A 24,077-nucleotide genomic window follows, 5' to 3' on the forward strand; every position below is an offset into this window, starting at 1 on the left:
AGATCTTGTGGCTGACTGCCGGAGGAACGGGTCTATTGAGGTGGGCTGCAGGGGTTTTGCAGGCAAGTCCTTACATCGGGTCCTGGGGCTCCTTGGGATTTGTGGACTGCACAGGCGAAGAGCCATAAAAAAACATCTTGGAAAGGCTGAAAAGGCTTCACGTTGACTCTGGTTGAGGAGGGGGGACGCGTGGCGTAGTGCGCTACCTGGACACAAGTCGAGGAACTGATCATCCTCGGCTGGGTCTCCCGGGGGAGGGTGTTTGATTAAGACCCGAAATCACCCCCGGGAGAATCACTGATTATGTGTCCAGGTTGGACCATGAGGTGTATTATAGTACTGTTACAGATGACACAAAGCTAAGATATGGATAGATAGTTAGGCTGATATTTATCGACCTACATTGTATTGGTTAGTATTTTTAATAATTAACATGTGTCAAAATGACCCCGCGCCCCCCGCCTTCAATTTTGATTTATGCGGCCCTCGCTGGAAAAAGTTCGGACACCCCTGATTTAGGTCAGAGAATGAGTCGGTGTCCTGAGAGGTGGTTTGATCAGCATGACTAACATTCTATGACTTCATCTCCGCAGAGCGGATTGATCGGCATTAACGACACAATCATGTTATCTGCTCCTTTGCATCGTTTTATTACAAATATCAGTACTTTGCTTTTACTTTGTATAATTTGTTTTTAATTCTAGAGTTTCCGTGCACTGAGAGTTCCTTTCTGTGTGTGCTTGTGAGGAATCAGTGTTTCTGAGGCTGTCACTGTAATCGCAGTAATGAGCCCGAGAGCTGGAAGCGAACATGAACTGTTGCATTAGGGACAGGCAGACAAAGCCAGTGTGTGTGTGTGTGTGTGTGTGTGTGTGTGTGTGTGTGTGTGTGTGTGTGTGTGTGTGTGTGTGTGTGTGTGTGTGTGTGTGTGTGTGTGTGTGTGTGTGTGTGTGTGTGTGTGTGTGTGTGTGTGTGTGTGTGTGTGTGTGTGTGTGTGTGTGTGTGTGTGTGTGTGTGTGTGTGTGTGTGTGTGTGTGTGTGTGTGTGTGTGTGTGTGTGTGTGTGTGTGTGTGTGTGTGTGTGTGTGTGTGTGTGTGTGTGTGTGTGTGTGTGTGTGTGTGTGTGTGTGTGTGTGTGTGTGTGTGTGTGTGTGTGTGTGTGTGTGTGTGTGTGTGTGTGTGTGTGTGTGTGTGTGTGTGTGTGTGTGTGTGTGTGTGTGTGTGTGTGTGTGTGTGTGTGTGTGTGTGTGTGTGTGTGTGTGTGTGTGTGTGTGTGTGTGTGTGTGTGTGTGTGTGTGTGTGTGTGTGTGTGTGTGTGTGTGTGTGTGTGTGTGTGTGTGTGTGTGTGTGTGTGTGTGTGTGTGCGTGCACAACTATTAGTCATTGCGTAAGAGGCACCTGTTCCCCAGAGCTAATCTCATTAAAGGCAAAAACTGTATGTTTTGTTCGTGCTAATGTTGTGTTGTATAAAAAATATAATACTATATCACCCTTTCATTTATCAAGAGCCAAAAGCAGTGGTGTCAAAGTCATTTCAGTTCAGGAGCCGCATGGAGGAAAGTCTATTCCCAAGTGGGCCGGGATGATAAAATCATGGCATGATAACTTAAAAATAAAGACAAGTCCAGGTTGTTTTCATTGTTTTACTTTGACTAAAAATAGAGCAAGCACGGTCTAAAAACGTACAAATCACAAATAGTCCTCTGGACAAAACACTTGAAAATTCTGAGGAAAATTGGTGCCGCTTCAAAAACACAATGAGCTTGGACTTCGTCTCAGTGTATCTGCAAAGCCAGGATTATACTTTAAAGGGGAACATTATCACCAGACCTATCCAACCATCCATTTTCTACCGCTTATTCCCTTTTTTGGGGTCGCGGGGGGCGCTGGGGCCTATCTCAGCTACAATCGGGCGGAAGGCGGGGTACACCCTGGACAAGTCGCCACCTCATCGCAGGGCCAACACAGATAGACAGACAACATTCACACTCACATTCACACACTAGGGCCAATTTAGTGTTGCCAATCAACCTATCCCCAGGTGCATGTCTTTGGAAGTGGGAGGAAGCCGGAGTACCCTGAGGGGGAAACCACGCATTCACGGGGAGAACATGCAAACTCCACACAGAAAGATCCCGAGCCTGGATTTGAACCCAGGACTGCAGGACCTTCGTATTGTGAGGCAGACGCACTAACCCCTCTGCCACCAGACCTATGTAAGCGTCAATATATACCTTGATGTTGCAGAAAAAAGACCATGAGCTAGACGAAGTGGCTGGGGAGAGGGAAGTCTGGGCTTCCCTGCTTAGGCTGTTGCCCCCGCGACCCGACCTCGGATAAGCGGAAGAAGATGGATGGATGGATGGATGTTTTTTTAACCGATTTCTGAACTCTAAAAGGGTGAATTTGGCGGTTGAAACGCCTTTCAAGTGTTCGCTGTCAGAGCAATGACTTTTCTCCCGTGACGTCACAACAGGAAGCAATCCGCCATTTTATCAAACACATTACACACACCAAGTCAAATCAGTTCTGTTATTTTACATTTTTTCGACCCTTTTCCGTACCTTGGAGACATTATGCCTCGTCGGTGTGTTGTCGGAGGGTGTAACAACACGGACAGGGACGGATTCAAGTTGACTTACGTGGAGTGTGCTAATCAGACATATCAATGGTCACGGCATGCTAATCGATACTAACATGCTATTTAGGCTAGCTGTATGTACATATTGCATCATTATGCCTCATTTGTAGCTATATTTGCATTCAGCCTTTGCCTCCACCCATATTTAATGCCAAACAAACACATACCAATCGACGGATTCAAGTTGCACCAGTGGTCAAAAGAGGCAATCGTTGGTTAGAAGGCGATTGCCGAATTTGTCCTCTTTGCCGTTGTCTGTCGTGATATGGCTCAATAGCTTCAGTTTCTTCTTTAGTCCTTCTTTAGTTTTCGCTATCTGCCTCCACAGAAAAACTTCCCCAAAGCATGATGTTTCCACCTCCATGCTTCACAGTGGGTATGGTGTTCTTGGGATGCAACTCAGTATTCTTCTTCCTCCGAACACGACGAGTTGAGTTTATACCAAAATGGATACATGGATGATACAGCAGAGGATTGGGAGAATGTCATGTGGTCAGATGGAACCCAAATAGAACTTTTTGGTATAAACTCAACTCGTCGTGTTTGGAGGAAGAAGAATACTGAGTTGCATCCCAAGAACACCATACCTACTGTGAAGCATGGGGGTGGAAACATCCTGCTTTGGGGCTGTTTTTCTGCAAAGGGGACAGGACGATTGATCCGTGTTAAGGAAAGAATGAATGGGGCCATGTATCGGGACATTTTGAGCCAAAACCTCCTTCCATCAGTGAGAGCTTTGAATGGTTTACCAAATACTTATTTTCCACCATAATTTACAAATAAATTATTTAAAATTCCTACAATGTGAATTCCTGGATTTTTTTTTTCACATTCTGTCTCTCACAGTTGAAGTGTACCTATGATGAAAATTACAGACCTCTGTCATCATTTTAAGTGGGAGAACTTGCACAATCGATGGCTGACTAAATACTTTTTCGCCCCACTGTACATTGAAATTATCGTGATATCAAGATACAGTCAAACCCTAATGAAGTCCAGCTAATTATTAGTCATGCTAAAAGCATTACTTAGCGCTATTTAAATGTTTTTTTTTAATAAATATATAGTACTTATTACTATTATTTAATCAAGTAAAACTGTATTAATTGTGTTATTATATTTATTATTGATTACATAATGGTACAATTTAATTAATATTATTATTTAATCAGTTTTATGTATGTGCGTTTGCGTGTGCTGTTTCACGTTTCTAATCAAATGTAAAAAGTATGTAAGAAATAGAATTGTAATGTGTATAATCACAGTGAATTATTATATCAAAAAACAATAACACCAATTTAAATATAAAAATATCATTATTTGGTGTGTTTCTTGCGCTATTGTCCTGCTTTTTCCGTGTTCCTGTCAGCCAATATTAAGGAATTCACAGTAAGAGGTAAATGTTTCCGTTTAATCTCCATCCATGTGACGACTTAAGCTTTTCTTTTTCATCTTGCTTACAGTTGACCGAAAGTGTCCTAATTCATGTGCATGTTTTACTTCTATACGCTTGAATGCGCTTGAAAGGTCTGTGCGTGCCTATTTTAGGCTCAGTCATTTTAGATAAAGTATCAAATGTACTGTAACTTGTCTCCCAGTGGGTGTGAGGACCACCGTGTGTAGTAAGGCAGCAGTGGTGTTCCATTTCCAAGGAAAAACAAGCAACAATGAAACCTGTGTGTGTCTTGTCGAAAAGACAGATTAGTTTACTCAAAGGGCAGATTTTTTATTCAACCTGAGGGGGAAAAGTGTTTTAACATGAAACAGTCACTCACGATTGGTCTGTTTTTGGTATAAACATCAGATTATCTGAATAATGTTTAATTATTTTACGTACAGTATGCCTTTGTGTGCCGTATAGGACGTACTGTTTCATCTAACTTTTTGAAATTGTTAAATAAAATTATGGCCCTGCGATGAGGTGGCAACTTGTCCAGGGTGTACCCCGCCTTCCGCCCGATTGTAGCTGAGATAGGCGCCAGCGCCCCCCGCGACCCCAAAAGGGAACAAGCGGTAGAAAATGAATGGATGGATGGATGGATGGATAAATAAAATTATTAAATATAAATAAAGAAGTTTAATTTACTTTTTTTTTTTTCAATTGTAATAAAACTATGAAGACACAACATTTTTTTAACATTGTATAAAATGTTAGTGTTTATGTATTGGTGTCTCATAGTAAAACCAAAATAAATGTAAAACTATTTTTATATTTCACTATGTAATTTTATATATTTATAAAAAAAAGGATAAAACGCAACATTTTGGTTAAAGGAAGTTTTTAATTACAGAGAAATTGACACAAGACAAGGTCAAAATACTGTAATTTAAAAGGAACATATTATAATAACTTTTTAAAAATGGTTTAATTATATTAATGAGTGTAAATAAAGAAGTGTAATTATGTTTTTTAAATGTTTTTATTTGTTGTAGAAATTGATGAAGACAGTGTTCTTTTAAATTTTTCTGTAAGTGTTTACGTATCAGTTTATCATTTACAAACCAAATGATACTTTGTGAAATAAAATATATATATTTTAAATTATTATTTTTTTATTAAGTAATTTTAAAATATTTTTTTCAAACACAAAATATTGGTGAAAATATATATTTTTTATAAAATGTAAATTGGCATAACAGGGTCAAAATACTGTAATTCATACAAAATATAATTCCTCTAACTTTTTAAAATTGTTTGATATTATTGAAAACATTTTTTCAAAAGTGTACTAAATTACTTTTAGAAAAAATGTTGGAGTAGAACTTTATAAAGAAACACAGTTTTTACATCTCATGTAAAAAGTGATTATGTACCAGTTTATCATAGTAACACCGAATGAAACTTTGCAAAAAAAAAAAAAATATATATATATTTATTTATTTTTATTTTTTTACAATTTTTATTATATTTATGTAATTTGAAATATTTTCAAATACAACATTTTGGTTAAAATAAAGTTATTTAAATAGAAATTGGCATGACAGGGTCAAAAAGCTTTAATTCAAACAATGCATAATTCCTCTGACTTTTTTAAATGGTTTAATAATTTTTTATGAATAGAACTAAAGAAGAGTAGCAAATTACATGTTAAACATTTGTATTTGAAGTAGAACTTTACAAGGACACAAAATAATTTTAAAATTTTTTGTAAGTGTTTACGTTCATGTAGTCGATAAGCTTCTTTTTCTCCATCTTCTTGTGATGTTATTTAAAAAAATAAAAAAATAATATGAATCCTTTAATGCGCCTTATATATGAAAATAGATAAAAAATGGACCATTTGTCAGCAGTGCGCTTTATAATCCGGTGTGTTTGTGTGTGTGTGTGTGTGTGTGTGTGTGTGTGTGTGTGTGTGTGTCTCTCTCTCTCTAGATTAGAAAACATGTTTTCAGTTATATCACCTTTTTTACATGTGTTTATTCATAGTTTTGACACTTTCAGCGACTATCTACAATATAAATAGTCATAAAAATAAAGAAAAGACATTGGGATATATATAGATATATGTATATAGACACACACATATATGTATGTATATATATATATATATATATATATATATATATGTCTTGATTGGATTATCCAGAGAATCGTGCTAGAGAATCGTGCTCGATACCGTGGTAGAGCGCAATATGTACATATATATATATATATATATATATATATATATATATATATATATATATATATCTCAATGTGTTTTCTTTATTTTCATGACTATTTATATTGTAGATAGTCGCTGAAAGTGTCAAAACTATGAATAAACACATGTAAAAAAGGTGAAATAACTGAAATTATGTTTTCTAATCTAGAGAGAGAGAGACACGCTCGCACGCACACACACACACACACCGGATTATAAAGCGCACTGCTGACAAATGGTCTATTTTTTATCTATTTTCATATATAAGGCGCATTAAAGGATTCATATTATTTATTTATTTTCTAAATAACATGACAAGAAGATGGAGAAAAAGAAACTTATCGACTACTGTACATGAATGTAAACACAAACATTTTTAAAATAACTTTGTGTCCTTGTAAAGTTCTACTCCAAATACAAATGTTTAACATGTAATTTGCTACTCTTCTTTATTTATATTCATAAAAAAATATTAAAGAATTTAGAGAAGTCAGAGGAATTATGTATTGTTTGAATTAAAGTTTTTGATAAAATCAACAGGGTGTCAACACATATATATATGTGTGTGTGTGTGTGTGTGTGTGTGTGTGTGTGTGTGTGTGTGTGTGTGTGTGTGTGTGTGTGTGTATGTAGTAAAGGTAATATAATCATAATAATAGTAGTAATTATAGCAATGAGTAAAATAGAAAATAACATAATAAAAACCCTAAGAAGAGTTTAACATGTTTAGTAAAAAAGCCTGATTTAAGAAGGTGTGTGTTTAACCTTCTTTTTTTGTTTGCACTTTACTGGGAAATTTCATTGTCTGTGAACACTAAACGCTACCCTCATTGTCAGGCTGATACAGTAATGGCACCTTGTCAGGTTTTGGGAAGGTGGCCAAAGATCTTTGAGAGCGTAAACCAGACTTAGACATTTAATGACTTTACAGCTCAGACCATCCCTGCTTTTTTATTTTTTCCACACAGTGTTGTCATAAGTATCGATACACAACTGCAACACAAACACTGGCATCCATTCAGGCCGCTACATGAATGAATGGGAGAGTCTTTTCAATGTGTGTGTTGCCATGGACACGCCAGGCAAAGTAGCCCTTTGCATGCACACAAACACACATTGTGTCGCGTGCAAAGAGTTGTGTATTACACATGCCAGACTGTTATTGCAAAGTGGGGATAAAAACTACTTTTATATGTAGATGTTGTCCATCCAGGCTGGACAGTGAGTTCAGCAGAGTGGGAGGAATATATGTCATGGCATTTATTTAAGGAGGAGCAAATTCTTAATGAAATCCAGGGTGGGTTGTGTTTACTCTCCTGAACAGCGAGTGTACTGTGAGGTGTGTGCTGGCGCTTTTCATGGCGTAAAATACAGCTCACACACACACACTGTGTGGAACCACCTCTAATTTACTATTCAGTTCTATTGAGATGTTTTTTGAGTTGGAATGAAGGCAGACTGGATGCAAGTGTGACTCATGTTCCCACCCTTAAAGTACACTGAGACACTTCATTAGGTACACCTGCACAGCCTGTTATTCACGACAAACGTTGTTTACAATCCTGCGGAACTTTGATTTACGAATTGGTTCTTGGACAGGGTTCGTTAATCGGAGTTTGTATAGCGAAGCAAATTTCTCCATGTATGAATAACGTGTTTCCTTTTCGGGCATGTTGACCTGTAGGCCTACTTCAAAGTCACGCATATTTGAAATAAACCCAGCTAACATTGATCTTTTTCCACCAGGATTCGTCCTCAGTTGGCCAGAGAGAAGATCGAGGGTTGCCATATTTGCACTTACGTGATGCCCGGGGAGCCGCAGGTGTTCTTGGGCAAGGACAAGGCCTTCACTTATGACTATGTCTTCGACATGGACAGTCAGCAGGACGCCATTTACAGCCACTGTACCGAGACACTTATTGAGGGCTGCTTCGAGGGCTACAACGCTACAATATTTGCATACGGGCAGGTCAGTTGGACACCCTTTATTCATTATTGCCAACATGAATCCTCTTTGTTGTTGAACTATGTAGGAATATATGAATATTTCAATCAATCAATCAATCAATGTTTACTTATATAGCCCTAAATCACTAGTGTCTCAAAGGGTTGCACAAACCACAACACAAACCACTACGACATCCTCAGTAGGTCCACATAAGGGCAAGGAAAACTCACACCCAGTGGGACGTCGGTGACAATGATGACTATGAGAACCTTGGAGAGGAGGAAAGCAATGGATGTCGAGCGGGTCTAACATTATACTGTGAAAGTTCAATCTATAGTGGATCCAACACAGCCGCGAGAGTCCAGTCCAAAGCGGATCCAACACAGCAGCGAGAGTCCCGTTCGCAGCGGAGCCAGCATGAAACCGTCCCAAGCGGAGGCGGATCAGTAGCGCAGAGCGGTCCATCCTGGGTCCCGACTCTGGACAGCCAGTACGTCATCCATGGCCATCGGACCACTCTCCACAAGGGAGAGTGGGACATAGGAGAAAAAGAAAAGAAACGGCAGATCAACTGGTTTAAAAAGGGAGTCTATTTAAAGGCTAGAGTATACAAATGAGTTTTAAGGTGAGACTTAAATGCTTCTACTGAGGTAGCATCTCAAATTCTTACCGGGAGGGCATTCCAGAGTACTAGAGCCCGAATGAAAAACGCTCTATAGCCCGCAGACTTTTTTTGGGCTTTGGGAATCACTAATAAGCCGGAGTCCTTTGAACGCAGATTTCTTGCCGGGACATATGGTACAATACAGTCAGCAAGATAGGCAGGAGCTAGACCGTGTGGTATTTTATACGTAAGTAGTAAAACCTTAAAGTCACATCTTAAGTGCACAGGAAGCCAGTGCAGGTGAGCCAGTACAGGCGTAATGTGATCAAACTTTCTTGTTCTTGTCAAAAGTCTAGCAGCCGCATTTTGTACCAACTGTAATCTTTTAATGCTAGACATGGGGAGACCCGAAAATAATACGCAACAGTAATCGAGACGAGATGTAACAAACGCATGGATAATGATCTCAGGTTCTTTAGTGGATAAAATGGAGCGAGTTTTAGCGATATTACGTAGATGAAAGAAGCCCGTTTTAGTAACGCTTTTAATGTGTGACTCAAAGGAGAGAGTTGGGTCGAAGATAATACCCAGATTCTTTACCGAGTCGCCTTGTTTAATTGTTTGGTTGTCAAATGTTAGAGTTGTATTATTAAATAGAGGTCGGTGTCTAGCAGGACCGATAATCAGCATTTCCGTTTTTTTGGCGTTGAGTTGCAAAAAGTTAGCGGGCATCCATTGTTTAATTTCATTAAGACACGCCTCCAGCTGACTACAACCCGGCGTGTTGGTCAGCTTTAGGGGCATGTAGAGTTGGGTGTCATCAGCATAACAGTGAAATCTAACACCGTATTTTCGTATGATGTCACCTGGCGGCAGCATGTAGATGCTGAAGAGTGCAGGGCCAAGGACTGAACGCTGGGGAACTCCATACGTTACCTTAACGGAGTCCGAGGTCACATTGTTATGGGAGACGCACTGCATCCTATCAGTAAGATCAGTAAGATAAGAGTTAAACCAAGACAGGGCCAAGTCTGACACACCAATTTGTGTTATGAATATGTGTGTGTGTATTAGGGCTGCAACTAACAATTAATTTGATAATCGATTAATCTGTCGATTATTACTCCTATTAATCGATTAATAATCGGACAAAAGAGACAAACTACATTTTCTATCTTTTCCAATACTTTATTTTAAAAAACAGCATACTGGCACCATGTTCTTTCGACTTGCCAAATAAAACAAGGCAAGTGTTACAAAAATGTATTTTTTATTTTTATAAAGTGCACAATTGTCATGCATATTAGCAATAATTTTGCTTAGGGGAATTTCAAACCTGTCTACCACTTATTCCAACCATTCTGCAATGTTGGATACTGAATGTCTTTCTTTAGTGGCATGATCGTAAGGCAGATTGACTTCATGTTCCATTCGTCTCCAATGTAACGGCATGAATTGCCATACTTTTTTTTAATTTTTATTAGTAGATTGCACAGTTCAGTACATATTCCGTAGAATTGACCACTAAATGGTAACACCCGAATAAGTTTTTCAACTTGTTTAAGTCGGGGTCCACGTTAATCAATTCATGGTACAAATATATACTATCAACATAATACAGTCATCACACAAGTTAATCATCATAGTATATACATTGATTTATTTACATTATTTAGGCTTTAAGTAGGCTACACTTGTCCACACATCAGTAGTGAGAGCAATTTGCTCTGTGTGGCTTTTATGTCAGTCTACACTGCATGGAATGTTTGCTCATACTTCCTCTCCATCAGTTTGGTATAATGGGTCCTTGAGGGAAGAGTGTAACCAGGGTTGAGTACGTGAATCCTTTTTCTAAAACCTTCATCCTCCACCATTGACGGTGGCCCCATGTCAGTTAGCAACATATTTAGGTAGCATCAGTCAATGCAGCCGCTTGCTGTGGTGTGCAGACCTTCCTTTGTACCAAGTCTCTAATGGTGCCTTGTTTCTTTCTGAAATGAGAGAAACCATATTATGAACATACATAGTAGCATCATTTACTTGTAACTCAATACACACCCAGTTGATTTTATTAATAATTTCTGACGTAAAAGGAAAATACGCCACCACATTTAAAAAAAACTGCTAAATTAAAGGCCTACTGAAACCCACTACTACCCACCTCGCAGTCTGATAGTTTATATATCAATGATGAAATATTAACATTGCAACACATGCCAATACGGCCTTTTTAGTTTACTAAATTGCAATTTTAAATTTCCCGGGAGTTTCGTCTTGAAAACGTCATGTAATGATGACGTGTACGCAAGACGTCACGGGTTTCAAGGAAATATGAGCGCTGCACACACACACACAGCTAAAAGTCATCTGCTTTAACCGCATAATTACACAGTATTTTGGAGATCTGTGTTGCTGAATCTTTTGCAATTTGTTCAATTAATATTGGAGGAGTCAAAATAGAAAGACGGAGTTGGGAAGCTTTAGCCTTTAGCCACACAAACACACGGTGATTCCTTGTTTAAAATTCCTGGAGGTGAAACTGTACTATGGATCAGAGCGCGGTCAAGCGAACATGAATCACGACGGAATGTCAACCAGCAGGTTTCGGTGGGAAAATTGTGGTAAAAAGTCGCTTTTTACCGGAGATCAGCTGAGCTTGTGCCGCCCATAAAGCTGCCGTCGACTCCCCTGAGACACTGCGCGTCAAGACACTCGTGGACGTACACCTCCGACTATCAGGTACTATTAAACTAACTAAAACACTAGCAACACAATAGAAAGATAAGGGGTTTCCCAGAATCATCCTAGTAAATGTCTCTAAAAACATTGGAATCCGTCCCAATGCAATCGCGCTTGTTGTTTTTTTAACTGTTTTTTTTCTACTCCGTCGCTATCAATATCCTCAAACACAAATCTTTCATCCTCGCTCAAATTAATGGGGAAACTGTCGTTTTCTCTGTCCAAATAGCACTTTTTGTTGGAGGCTCCCATTAAAATTAATGTGAATATGTGAGGAGCCATCAACATGTGACGTCATCGTCTGCAACTTCCGGTAGAGGCAGGGCTTTTCTTTTAGCACCGAAAGTTGCAAACTTTATCGTCGATGTTCTCTACAAAATCCTTTCAGCAAAAATATGGCAATATCGCGAAATGATCAAGTATGACACATAGAATGGACCTGCTATCCCCGTTTAAATAAAATATCTCATTTCAGTAGGCCTTTGATTAAATGGACTTTGCAGAATACACCAATAACAACACAGAAATGTAACTCATCACATCAGAACTGGGTCAGATAATGTACACGTTTCTGTTGTAAATAATAAAGGATGAATTTTAGGCTACCTCTGAATCATAGCATTAAATATTTCAGCACCTTCATAACGTTAAGATATACTAAAGCGTCACTCAAATCTAAATAGATGTATATGGCTTTTTGAGGCCCGGCTACATCGATCCATTATGAAACCAACCTGAGATATTTCTGTCCGTTATGTTTATTTCCAAATTGTTAACCGTGCGTTTTCGCTCTCAAAACAGAGTCAAATGTGCTGGAGACACATTTTCAGCCCCGCGGTGCAAAAAAGACATAACGTTAACATTACTCACAAAAAAGAGCTGCCGTACTTAAAGGGGAACATTATCAGAATTTCAAAAGGGTTAAAACCAATAAAACTCAGTTCCCAGTGGCTTGTTGTATTTTTTGAATTTTTTTTCAAAATTTTACCGGTCCCCGAATATCCCTAAAAAAAGCTTTAAAGTGCTTGATTTTCGCTATTTGCGATGCGACTGTCCATTTCCCTGTGACGTCACACAGTGCTGCCAATGTAAACAGACAAAAGCGAATACCACAGCAAGATATAGCGACATTAGCTCAGATTCAGACTCTGATTTCAGCGGCTTAAGCGATTCAACAGATTACGGATGTGTTGAAACAGATGGTCAGAGTATGGAGGCAGATGGCGAAAACAAAATTGAAGCTATTGAGCGAATAGCTATTGACGCTATTCGGCCATAGCATGGGTGTACCTAATGAAGTGGCCCATAGCATGGCTGCCTTATTAGCATCGCCGGTAAAATGTGCGGACCAAACGATCAGGACTTTCACATCTTGTGACACTGGAGCAACTTAAATCCGTCGATTGGTAAGTGTTTGTTTCGCATTAAATGCGGGTATCTCGTTTCAAATGTACATACAGCTAGCGTAAATAGCATGTTAGCATCGACTAGCGTAGCATGTTAGCATCGATTAGCTGGCAGTCATGCCGTGACCAAATATGTCTGATTAGCACATAAGTCAACAACATCAACAAAACTCACCTTTGTGATTTAGTTGACTTAATCGTTGCAAATGCATCTGCAGGTTATCCATACATCTCTGTGCCATGTCTGTCTTAGCATCGTCGGTAAAATGTGAAGACACTTTGGTGCATTCAATGGGGGTCTGGCGGCAGATTTCTTGCCAGTGGTGCAACTTGAATCCCTCCCTGTTAGTGTTGTTACACACACCGACGAGGCATGATGTCTCCAAGGTTCCAAAAAATAGTCAAAAAAACGGAAAATAACAGAGCTGAGACCCGGTGTTTGTAATGTGAAAATGTAAATGGCGGGTGTATTACCTCGGTGACGTCACGTTCTGACGTCATCGCTAAAAGACCGTTAAACAGAAAGGCGTTTAATTTGCCAAAATTCACCCATCTAGAGTTCGGAAATTGGTTAAAAAAGTACATGGTCTTTTTTCTGCACCATCAAAGTATATATTGACGCTTGCATAGGTTTGGTGATAATGTTCCCCTTTAAGTCAGGACTTTGGGAAGGCCATTCTAAAACCTTAATTCTAGCTTGTATTAGCCATTAGTTTACCACTTTTAACGTGTGTTTGAGGTCATGTTGGAACACCCAATTGAGCCCAAGACCCAACCTTCGGGCTCATTATTTTAGGTTGTCCTGAAGAATTTGGAGGTAATCCTCCTTTTTCATTGTCCCATTTGCTGTCTGTAAAGCACCAGTTCCATTAGCAGCAAAACAGGCCCAGGGCATAATACTACCACCACCATGCTTGACGGTAGGTTTGGTGTTCCTGGGATTATAGGCCTCACCTTTTCTCTTCCAAACATATTGCTGGGTATTTTGGCCATACAGCTCAATTTTCATTTCAAAATTAATTGTCATCACATCGAAAAAGATAAAATCTTCTGGAGGAAAGTTCTTTTGTCAGTTAGTTGTTAGTTAGTTTTTTCTTACTGGACTAATTTGTTTAAAGGCCTACTGAAACCCACTACTACCGACCACGCAGTCTGATAGTTTATATATCAATGATGAAATATTAACATTGCAACACATGCCAATACGGCCGGTTTAGTTTACTAAATTGCAATTTTAAATTTCCGCGGAGTTTCTTGTTGAAAACGTCGTGGAATGATGAAGCGTGCGCGTGACGTCACGGACTGTCAGGAAATATTAGCGCTGCACTATTTGCGGCTAAAAGTCGTCTCTTTTCATCGCGCAATTACACAGTATTCTGGACATCCGTGTTGCTGAATCTTTTGCAATTTGTTCAATTAATAACGGAGAAGTCAAAGTAGAAAGATGGAGTTGGGAAGCTTTAGCCTTTAGCCACACAAACACACGGTGATTCCTTGTTTAAAAATCCCGAAGGTGAAGTTTACTATGGATCGGAGCGGTCAAGCGAACATGGATCCCGACCACTTGTCAACCGGCGGGTTTCGGTGAGAAAATTGTGTTAGAAAGTCGCCTCTTACCGGAGATCTGTGGACTTTGCGCCGTCCTTGTATCTGCCGTGACTTCCCTCAGACACTTGCCTCAAGACACCCGTGAACACACCCCTCCGACTATCAGGTACTATTTAATCTCTTCAAACACTAGCAACACAATAGAAAGATAAGGGATTTCCCAGAATTATCCTAATAAATGTGTCTAAAAACTTCTGAATCCGTCCCAATGCAATCGCCCTTTTTTTTTTTTTTTCTAGTCCTTTGCTATCGATATCATCATCCACAAATCTTTCACCCTCGCTGAAATTAATGGGGAAATTGTCGTTTTCTCGGTCCGAATAGCTCTTGCAATGTGAGGACGTGAGGAGCCCTCACCCTCGTGATGTCATCGTCTGCGACTTCCGGTAAAGGCAAGGCTTTTTTATCAGCACCAAAAGTTGCAAACTTTATCGTCAATGTTCTCTACTAAATCTTTTCAGCAAAAATATGGCAGTATCGCGAAATGATCAAGTATGACACATAGAATGGACCTGCTATCCCCGTTTGAATAAGAAAATCTCATTTCAGTAGGCCTTTAATGTAAGCAATATCCTCCTGAGAACCAGCGTCCTTCACAGTGGACATTTTGCATTAGTTTTGGGGACGCTGCGTTTCTTAACAGAGTTGACTTATATTTATATTAATGAAAAGGCAAAATGTAAGTTTCTTTGTTTGACTTATTCAAAGTAATCCAACTAATATTACATCTTGTTTTCTTACCAGTCTTATATAATGATAAAATAACCATGGCCTCAAAAGAAGCTTCAGCTTCCTCAGGAGGGAGGAGACCGGAAAAAAAAACAACCATGTTAGGTTCCTGAGTACGTTGCCATAGTACTCGGAGTTGTACCTCTCTTTTTTGGAACAGGAAACCCTGAATTTCCCTCCTCTTGGGGATTCCAGCAGGGAGTAGAGCGGGGTGCTCATGCCGCATTCCACATAAATCGCCATGGCGACCACCCCCATCCCCACTGTTTCCACAGAGAGCCTCTCGCCCCCTTTTGATTTATTGACGTCCATTTAACGCACGCACCTGTGTCCTCTCCAGACCGGTTCGGGGAAGACGTACACAATGGGAACGGGCCTTGACGTCAACATCGGCGAGGAGGAGCTGGGCATCATTCCCAGGGCCGTCAACCACCTGTTCCGGGGCATCGAGGAGCGCAGACAGGCCGCCACGGAGCAGGGCAAGCCTGCCCCTGAGTTCAAGATCAACGCTCAGTTCCTGGAGGTACAAACACTATAGTGAGACCTCCATTTATAAACCTAATTGGTTCTTGAACAGGGTTCATAAAGCATAAAGTTTGTATAGTGAAACAATTGTCTCCATTAGTAACAATGTAAACATGAATTCAGCCTGGACAAAAGTCCATATTTTGGCGAAAGTGTACACTTTAAACACCAAATTAAGTGCTATACAGTACAATGGAACCTCTATTTACAACTTTAATTGGTTCTTGATTGGGGGTCCTAAAGTCATACTTGCCAACCCTTCCGGATTTTCCGGGAGACTCCCGAAATTCAGCGCCTCTCCCGAAAACCTCCCGGTAGAAATTTTCTCCCGAAATTCAGCCAGAGCTGGAGGCCACGCCCCTTCCAGCTCCTTGCGGACCTGAGTGGGGACAGCCTGTTTTCACGTCCGCTTTGCCACTATATAAACAGCTTGCCTGCCCAATCACGTTACAACATCTACGGATTTGAATAAAAAAACTGCACACACAAGGAGACCAAGCAGAAGAACGAGGAAGTTACAGCCATGCCGACACCGCCTGTATTAGAGTGATTCTATGTTGTCTGTTGCCATCTCCTGGTGGCTGTTGGCTATAGCGGTATGGGGTGCTTTTTGATTGGCCAACGATTTACGTGGTGTTGGGCACCTGACAAGTGAGGGAGTCTGTTCTGAAACCCAGAGTACAGAGACGTATTTTCATCACCTCGCCTGGTTATAGACTCCAACCCAATATATTACACCGTCGACGAGCAAAATGAAGAAATAAATGGCAGAACAAATAGTGAAAGGTAAGTGTTGTTGTTGGTTTTTTTAGTAACCAGCAAGTAGTAACCAGCAAGCACAGTACAGTTTGTAGGACTGTTTTTATTACTGTGTATTTGATAGGTGCTGTCTTTTATTTATATGTATAATAAAATAAATATATATAGCTAGAAATCACTGAAAGTCAAGTATCATATATATATATATATGAAATACTTGAGTTGGTGATTTATAGATGTAAATATATTCCTCCCCTCTTAACCACACACCCCGCCCCAACCACGCCCCCAACCACGCCTCCGCCCCACCACCGAACACGCCCCCCACCCCACACCTCCCGAAATCGGAGGTTTCAAGGTTGGCAAGTATGCCTAAAGTGAAAACTTTGTATAGTGAAACAAATGTCTCCATAAGAAACAATGTACACCTACATCAATCAATCAATGTTTATTTATATAGCCCTAAATCACAAGTGTCTCAAAGGGCTGCACAAACCACCACGACATCCTCGGAAGAACCCACATAAGGGCAAGGAAAACTCATACCCAGTGGGCGAGACACATACACTTATATGAATAATTGGTTCCAACCTGGTCAAAAGTCCATATTCTAGTGAAGGTTTGTACACTTTAAACACAAAATAAAGTGCTATACAGTGTATTTGAACCTCCATGTACAAACTTTATTGACGCAAAAGGTTTGTATAGTTAAACGAATGTCCCCATAAGAATCGATGTAAACATGAATAATTGGTTCCGGCCTTGACAAAAGTCCATATTTTAGTGAATGTTTGTACACTTTGAACACAACATAACATTCTATACAGTATAGTATATCAAACAAACCTAACAAGGAGGTGATAGCTCAACATTCTATTTATTAACAAGCTGAACTGTGCTGTATACGCAGAGAAGTCCGTTTGGTGCCCTCACAAACGAGAAATCACAAAAATCCTTAACTTCTCCAACCATATAGCTACAATAATCAACATTTAAAGGCCTACTGAAATTAGATTTTCTTATTTAAACGGGGATAGCAGGTCCATTCTATGTGTCATACTTGATTATTTCGCGATAGTGCCATATTTTTGTTGAAAGGATTTAGTAGAGAACATCGACGATAAAGTTCGCAACTTTTGGTGCTGATAAAAAAGCCTTGCCTTTACCGGAAGTAGCAGACGATATGCGCGTGACGTCACGGGTTGTGGTGCTCCTCACATCTGAACATTGTTTACAATCATGGCCACCAGCAGCGAGAGCGATTCAGACCGAAAAAGCGACAAATTCCCCATTAAATTGAGCAAGGATGAAAGATCCGTGAATGAGGAAAGTGAGAGTGAAGGACTAGAAAAAAAAAAAGAAAAGACTATACAGTGGGAGCGATTCAGATGTTCCATCCATCCATTTTCTACCGCTTAATCCCTTTTGGGGTCGCGGGGGGGCGCTGGCGCCTATCTCAGCTACAATCGGGCGGAGGGCGGAGTACACACTGGACAAGTCGCCACCTCATCACAGGGCCAACACAGATAGACAGACAACATTCACACTCACATTCACACACTAGGGCCAATTTAGTGTTGCCAATCAACCTATCCCCAGGTGCATGTCTTTGGAAGTGGGAGGAAGCCGGAGTACCCGGAGGGAACCCACGCAGTCACGGGGAGGACATGCAAACTCCACACAGAAAGATCTCGAGCCTGGATTTGAACCCAGGACTGCAGGAACTTCTTATTGTGAGGCAGACGCACTAACTCCTCTGCCACCGTGAAGCCCGATTCAGATGTTATTAGACAAATTTACTAGGATAATTCCGGGAAATCCCTTATCTGCTTATTGTGTTACTAGTGTTTTAGTGAGATTATATGGTTGTACCTGTACAACCTGAAAGTCTGCCCCGCATTTTTCTTCAGCACTAGTCGACGGGTGGTGGCGATGCCCATCTCTGCTCTTCCCAAGGGACCCTCTTCGAAACACGATCTTTCGAAATGATCGCTGCATAATACACTGTACTTTGTGTGTGGTCCAATCCAACCGTGTTCGCTTGACCGCTCTGTTCCATAGTAAAGCTTCACCGTCATCTTTCGGGAATGTAAACAATGAAACACCGGCTGTGTTTGTGTTGCTAAAGGCGGCCGCAATACACCGCTTCCTACCTACAGCTTTCTTCTTTGATGTCTCCATTATTCATTGAATAAATTGCTAAAGACTCAGCAACACAGATGTCCATAATACTGTGGAATTATGTGATGAAAAGAGATGACTTATAGCTGTGAACGACGCTGGAACAAAATGTCCTCTACAATGCGTGACGTCACACGCACGCGTCATCATACTGCGATGTTTTAGCATGATACTTCCGTGCAAATTTTAAGATTGCAATTTAGTAAACTAAAAAGGCCGTATTGGCATGTGTTGCAATGTTAATATTTCATCATTGATATATAAACTATCAGACTGCGTGGTCGGTAGTAGTGGGTCTCAGTAGGCCTTTAAAATGGTAAAATCCACACACATTAACACCGGCGATGAAGCTGAAGAGAAAGCCGCAGACAGAGGGAAAAGGAATGATGGCAAGATTCTGGGGGCTGTGTTTGTGCAAAAGATACCATCTTTTTCTTCGCTGCGATAGAAGTCTGCTTTAGTATCTTTTTCCAGAAAAAAAACGGTCTTGTTGAAATTATATTCTTGTTGTGGTACGACACCTGCTTCATGGATTCTTCCACATTTGTGATCACTATTGTTGTATTCCTCGCAAATAGCCTTTTTTTTTTAAAGGGGAACATTATCACCAGGCGTCAATATATACCTTGATGGTGCAGAAAAAAGACCATATGTTTTTTTAACCGATTTCCGAACTCTAAAAGGGTGAATTTGGCGATTTAAACGCCTTACAATTGATAGCCTGTCAGAGCGATGAGCTTTCACCTGTGACGTTACAACATGGAGCAATCCGCCATTTTCTCAATCTTAATAAGCGCACCAAGTCAATTCAGCTCTGTTATTTTCCGTTTTTTTCGACTGTTTTCCCGTACCTTGGAGACATTATGCCTCGTCGGTGTGTTGTTGGAGGTTGTAACAACACCAACAGGGACGGATTCAAGTTGCACCACTGGCCAAAAGATGCGAAAGTTTGTTCCGCACACTTTACCGACGACAGCTATGCTACGACAGAGATGGCAAGAATGTATGGATATCCTGCGACACTCAAAGCAGATGCATTTCCAACGATAAAGTCTAAGAAATCTGCGATATCGGAAAATAGACCACTGAACCACTGACCACTCACAAAGGTGAGTTTTGTTGATGTTATTGACTTATGTGGAGTGTGCTAATCAGACATAGCTCGGTTGGTAGTGTGGCCGTGTCAGCAACTTGAGGGTTGCAGGTTCGATTCCCGCTTGTGCCATCCTAGTTACTGCCGTTGTGTCCTTCAATCAATCAATCAATGTTTACTTATATAGCCCTAAATCACTAGTGTCTCAAAGGGCTGCACAAACCACTACGACATCCTCGGTAGGCCCACATAAGGGCAAGGAAAACTCACACCCAGTGGGACATCGGTGACAATAATGACCCAGTGGGACGTCGGTGACAATGATGACTATGAGAACCTTGGAGAGGAGGAAAGCAATGGATGTCGAGCGGGTCTAACATGATACTGTGAAAGTTCAATCCATAATGGATCCAACACAGTCGCGAGAGTCCAGTCCAAAGCGGATCCAACACAGCAGCGAGAGTCCCGTTCATAGCGGAGCCAGCAGGAAACCATCCCAAGCGGAGGCGGATCAGCATCGCAGAGATGTCCCCAGCCGATACACAGGCAAGCAGTACATGGCCACCGGATCGGACCGGACCCCCTCCACAAGGGAGAGTGGGACATAGAAGAAAAAGAAAAGAAACGGCAGATCTTGGGCAAGACACTTTACCCACCTGCTCCCAGTGCCACCCACACTGGTTTAAATGTAACTTAGATATTGGGTGTCACTATGTAAAGCGCTTTGAGTCACTAGAGAAAAGCGCTATATAAATATAAGTCACTTCACACTTCACTATTTGGTCACGGCATGACTGCAAGCTAATCAATGCTAACATGCTATTTAGGCTAGCTGTATGTACATATTGCAACATTATGCTTCATTTATAGCTATATTTGCATCCAGCCTTTCCCTCCACCCATATTTAATGCCAAACAAACACATACCAATCGCTTCCTCCCGTGCCGTTATCTGTCGTGAGATGGCTCAATAGCTTCAGTTTCTTCTTCAATTTTGTTTCGCTACCTGCCTCCACACTCCAACCATCCGTTTAAATACATGTTGAATCGCTTACGCCGCTGAAATCCGATTCTGAATCCGAGTTAATATCGCTATACCTTTCTGTGCTATCCGCCATGTTTGTTTCTGTGTGGTCACGCTGTGATGTCACAGGATAATGGATATTACGATGGTTAAAATCCGGCACTTTGAAGCCGTTTTTCGGGATATTGCGTAATGGGTGAAATTTTTAGAAAAACTTTGAAAAATAAAATAAGCCAGTGGGAACTGATTTTTGTTGGTTTTAACCCTTCAGAAATTGTGATAATGTTCCCCTTTATACTATCCAGCGATTCCCGCTTTCTTTCCATGCTGGTCCCCTGTCGTTTTTGGGACTCATTTTGAGTTAGCAAATTGGACAAAACTTTTCAAAAGGCAATAAAGTAAACACGCTGAAGCGTCGAGAAGTGACAACAGTGGGTTTGGATTAGTGTTGGCCTCATCCCTCACCTAAAGCGAGTGAAGAACACAACTGACCTGAAAGACAGTATTATCCGCTCACAGATGCCACCCGGTGGTTGTTTGAGAACACTGCCCTGGTTAGTCCCACTCTTCAATGCTTCAGCCACTTTGCAGGGTTCTTACAGGAATGAGGCAAAAATATAACCTTACCTAGCTACAAAATGAATGGCTGAAGGACCTTATGTGGGCCTACCGAGGATGTCGTGGTGGTTTGTGCAGCCCTTTGAGACACTAGTGATTTAGGGCTATATAAGTAAACATTGATTGATTGATTGATTGAAGAAGCAAACACAGAGACATTGTTCGCACACGGAGTAATGTTTGGCTTGATGTAAAAGTTTGTAAATCAAAAGGCGACAAGGGCGATGTTTGGTTCAGCGGCCGTGCCAGCAACTTGAGGGTTGCAGGTTCGATTCCCGCTTCCGTCATCCTAGTCACTACCGTTGTGTCCGTGGGCAAGACACTTTACCCACCTGCTCCCAGTGCCACCCACACTGGTTTAAATGTAAAAATTAGTTATTGGGTTTCACTATGTAAAAGCGCTTTGAGTCACTAAAGAAAAAAGCGCTATATGAATATAATTCACTTCAATTCACTTCACTTCGTTGTATCCAGCTGTACAACGAGGAAGTGCTGGACCTGTTCGACACGACGCGAGACATCGAGGTCAGGAGGCAGAAATCCAACGTCCGCATCCACGAGGACGCCAGCGGAGGCATCTACACGGTCGGTGTCACCGCACGCAGCGTCTCCTCTGCCGCCGAGGTGAGCTCGGCATCGTATTTAGTCATGTTTTGTTGCGGCTCACAGCAAGTACAATTCAGTTTATTTTCAGTCTAACAAAAACATATTCAAACATGGATCACGATTCAAAAAATGAATAACATGACTGGACAATGCAGGTATAAATAGTTTAAATATAGCAGTATAAAACATAACATAAGAATATGTACAATAAATACTTAATATGTGACCAGTATATTATATATACAGATATATTATGTCTATTTATATATATATATATACACAATATATACCGATTATCAAGTACAATATTACAGTATAAGTGGCATCCGCGGCATAAAATAGAGTAGATCCAGCAGAAAATTCCATCCCTACATTTTCCATCATTTTAACTGAGCTACTTTGTTGAACAATTTCCCTTGTGGATCATTAAAGTTTGTCCAAGTCTAAGTCAAAAACATTAAAATAACACATATGGATGAAATTACTGCCTAAACTCCAAAAACACTCAAATTATTTGACTCCCACCCAATGATTTGCAAGTCAAAATATTTAATTAAAATACAATTTGCAAGTAAAGAGTTTTTGCTAGAGAAAAAAAAGATTCACAAGTATAATTTTCTTCAAGTAAAACTTTTGGTAGTCATATTTCACCCTATGCGATCCACACGCTTGCATTTAAAGCACCCGCAATTCTCACTACATAACAACAGGTGGTGCTGCTGAGGCAATTTAAGGTTATCAGAGCTACTGATATTTGCGCATGGGAAAACAAGCTTAACCTGTAAGTTTCCCCTCTATTTTGTCCTCCATTTTACTCCACACCCTCCTTCTATTCCTCTATTTTTGGGGGACGGCACCATGCGCAAATAACAGTAGCTCTTACGGCCTTAAATTAACGCAGCGCCACCACATGTCATTGTGCGAATTGCGGGTGCTGTGAGTGCAGGCGTGTGGATGGAGCGGGTTGGAATGTTACTGGCAAAAGTTTTAACTTGAATATAGTTTTTATATTTGCAAATCTTTTTTTTTTCTTTTTTACTTGTAAATTGTTTGTGTAATAGAAAAAAAATGTACTTGCAAATTGTTGTCTTAAAGAAAATAGTTATATATATATATATATATATATATACATAATATATATATAATTTATAAAAGACATGCACCTGGGGATAGGTTGATTGGCAACACTAAATGGTCCCTAGAGTGTGAATGTGAGTGTGAATGTTGTCTGTCTATCTGTGTTGGCCCTGCGATGAGGTGGCGACTTGTCCAGGGTGTACCCCGCCTTCCGCCCGATTGTAGCTGAGATAGGCGCCAGCGCTCCCCGCGACCCCGAAAGGGAATAAGCGGTAGAAAATGGATGGATGGATGGATGACTGAAACAGGCAGAAGCGAAAAAGCTTATATGCCCAACATAAACATTTTTACATTCAATTAAGTTACCTTCTCTAATAATTTTGTAATACAAAAAGAAATATAGTCATTCAGAATTTACGTTTAAGTTGCCCTTTAACAAATAATACAAAAATATGTACTTACACACATGCACTTTTTTGTAAATAGATAAACATACATACCTTCTCAATACAACATTTAACCAAACAAACATAAATTTCTAGTTCACATAACTTTCTAAAATACATTGTGACATGTTCTTTTTGAAATTAAATACTGAGTCACTCATTTTTATTTCTTTACCAACAGAATTCCACAACACGTGCTTATATTGTCACTACACGTTTATTTATGCCTCTGAAACATTATGAACATGTTGTTCTTGTCTGCCAGATGATCCAGTGTCTGAAGCTGGGCGCTCTCTCCAGAACCACCGCCAGCACTCAGATGAACGTCCAGAGTTCACGCTCCCATGCCATCTTCACCATCCACCTGTGCCAAGTTCGCATGTGCTCACCCGACAACGTACATTGGGTTTAGTGTTTTGTTTTTTTACAC

The 24,077-nt window shown here is 40.5% G+C and overlaps 1 protein-coding gene and 1 long non-coding RNA gene across 5 annotated transcripts in view; one reads left to right on the forward strand and one right to left on the reverse strand.

Moving 5' to 3' along the window:
- The window catches only part of LOC133561173 (kinesin-like protein KIF21A), an 86,788-nt gene that overhangs the window by 13,699 nt on the left and 49,012 nt on the right, over positions 1 to 24,077 (forward strand). For all 4 annotated transcript variants that reach the window (XM_061914448.1, XM_061914450.1, XM_061914449.1 and 1 more), the window contains exons 2-5: positions 8,031 to 8,253; positions 15,659 to 15,841; positions 21,993 to 22,142; positions 23,913 to 24,044. In XM_061914448.1, coding sequence (XP_061770432.1) covers positions 8,031 to 8,253; positions 15,659 to 15,841; positions 21,993 to 22,142; positions 23,913 to 24,044 — 688 coding nt within the window. The remainder of the gene's footprint in view (positions 1 to 8,030; positions 8,254 to 15,658; positions 15,842 to 21,992; positions 22,143 to 23,912; positions 24,045 to 24,077) is intronic.
- LOC133561174 (uncharacterized) lies at positions 10,023 to 16,327 on the reverse strand. Its single transcript, XR_009808601.1, has 3 exons — positions 16,093 to 16,327; positions 15,644 to 15,835; positions 10,023 to 10,827 (listed from the first exon to the last, which is right to left on the reverse strand). It is a non-coding gene; the product is annotated as an uncharacterized LOC133561174 (long non-coding RNA).

Source organism: Nerophis ophidion, linkage group LG10 (assembly GCF_033978795.1).
Source record: "Nerophis ophidion isolate RoL-2023_Sa linkage group LG10, RoL_Noph_v1.0, whole genome shotgun sequence".
Taxonomy (NCBI): domain Eukaryota; kingdom Metazoa; phylum Chordata; class Actinopteri; order Syngnathiformes; family Syngnathidae; genus Nerophis; species Nerophis ophidion.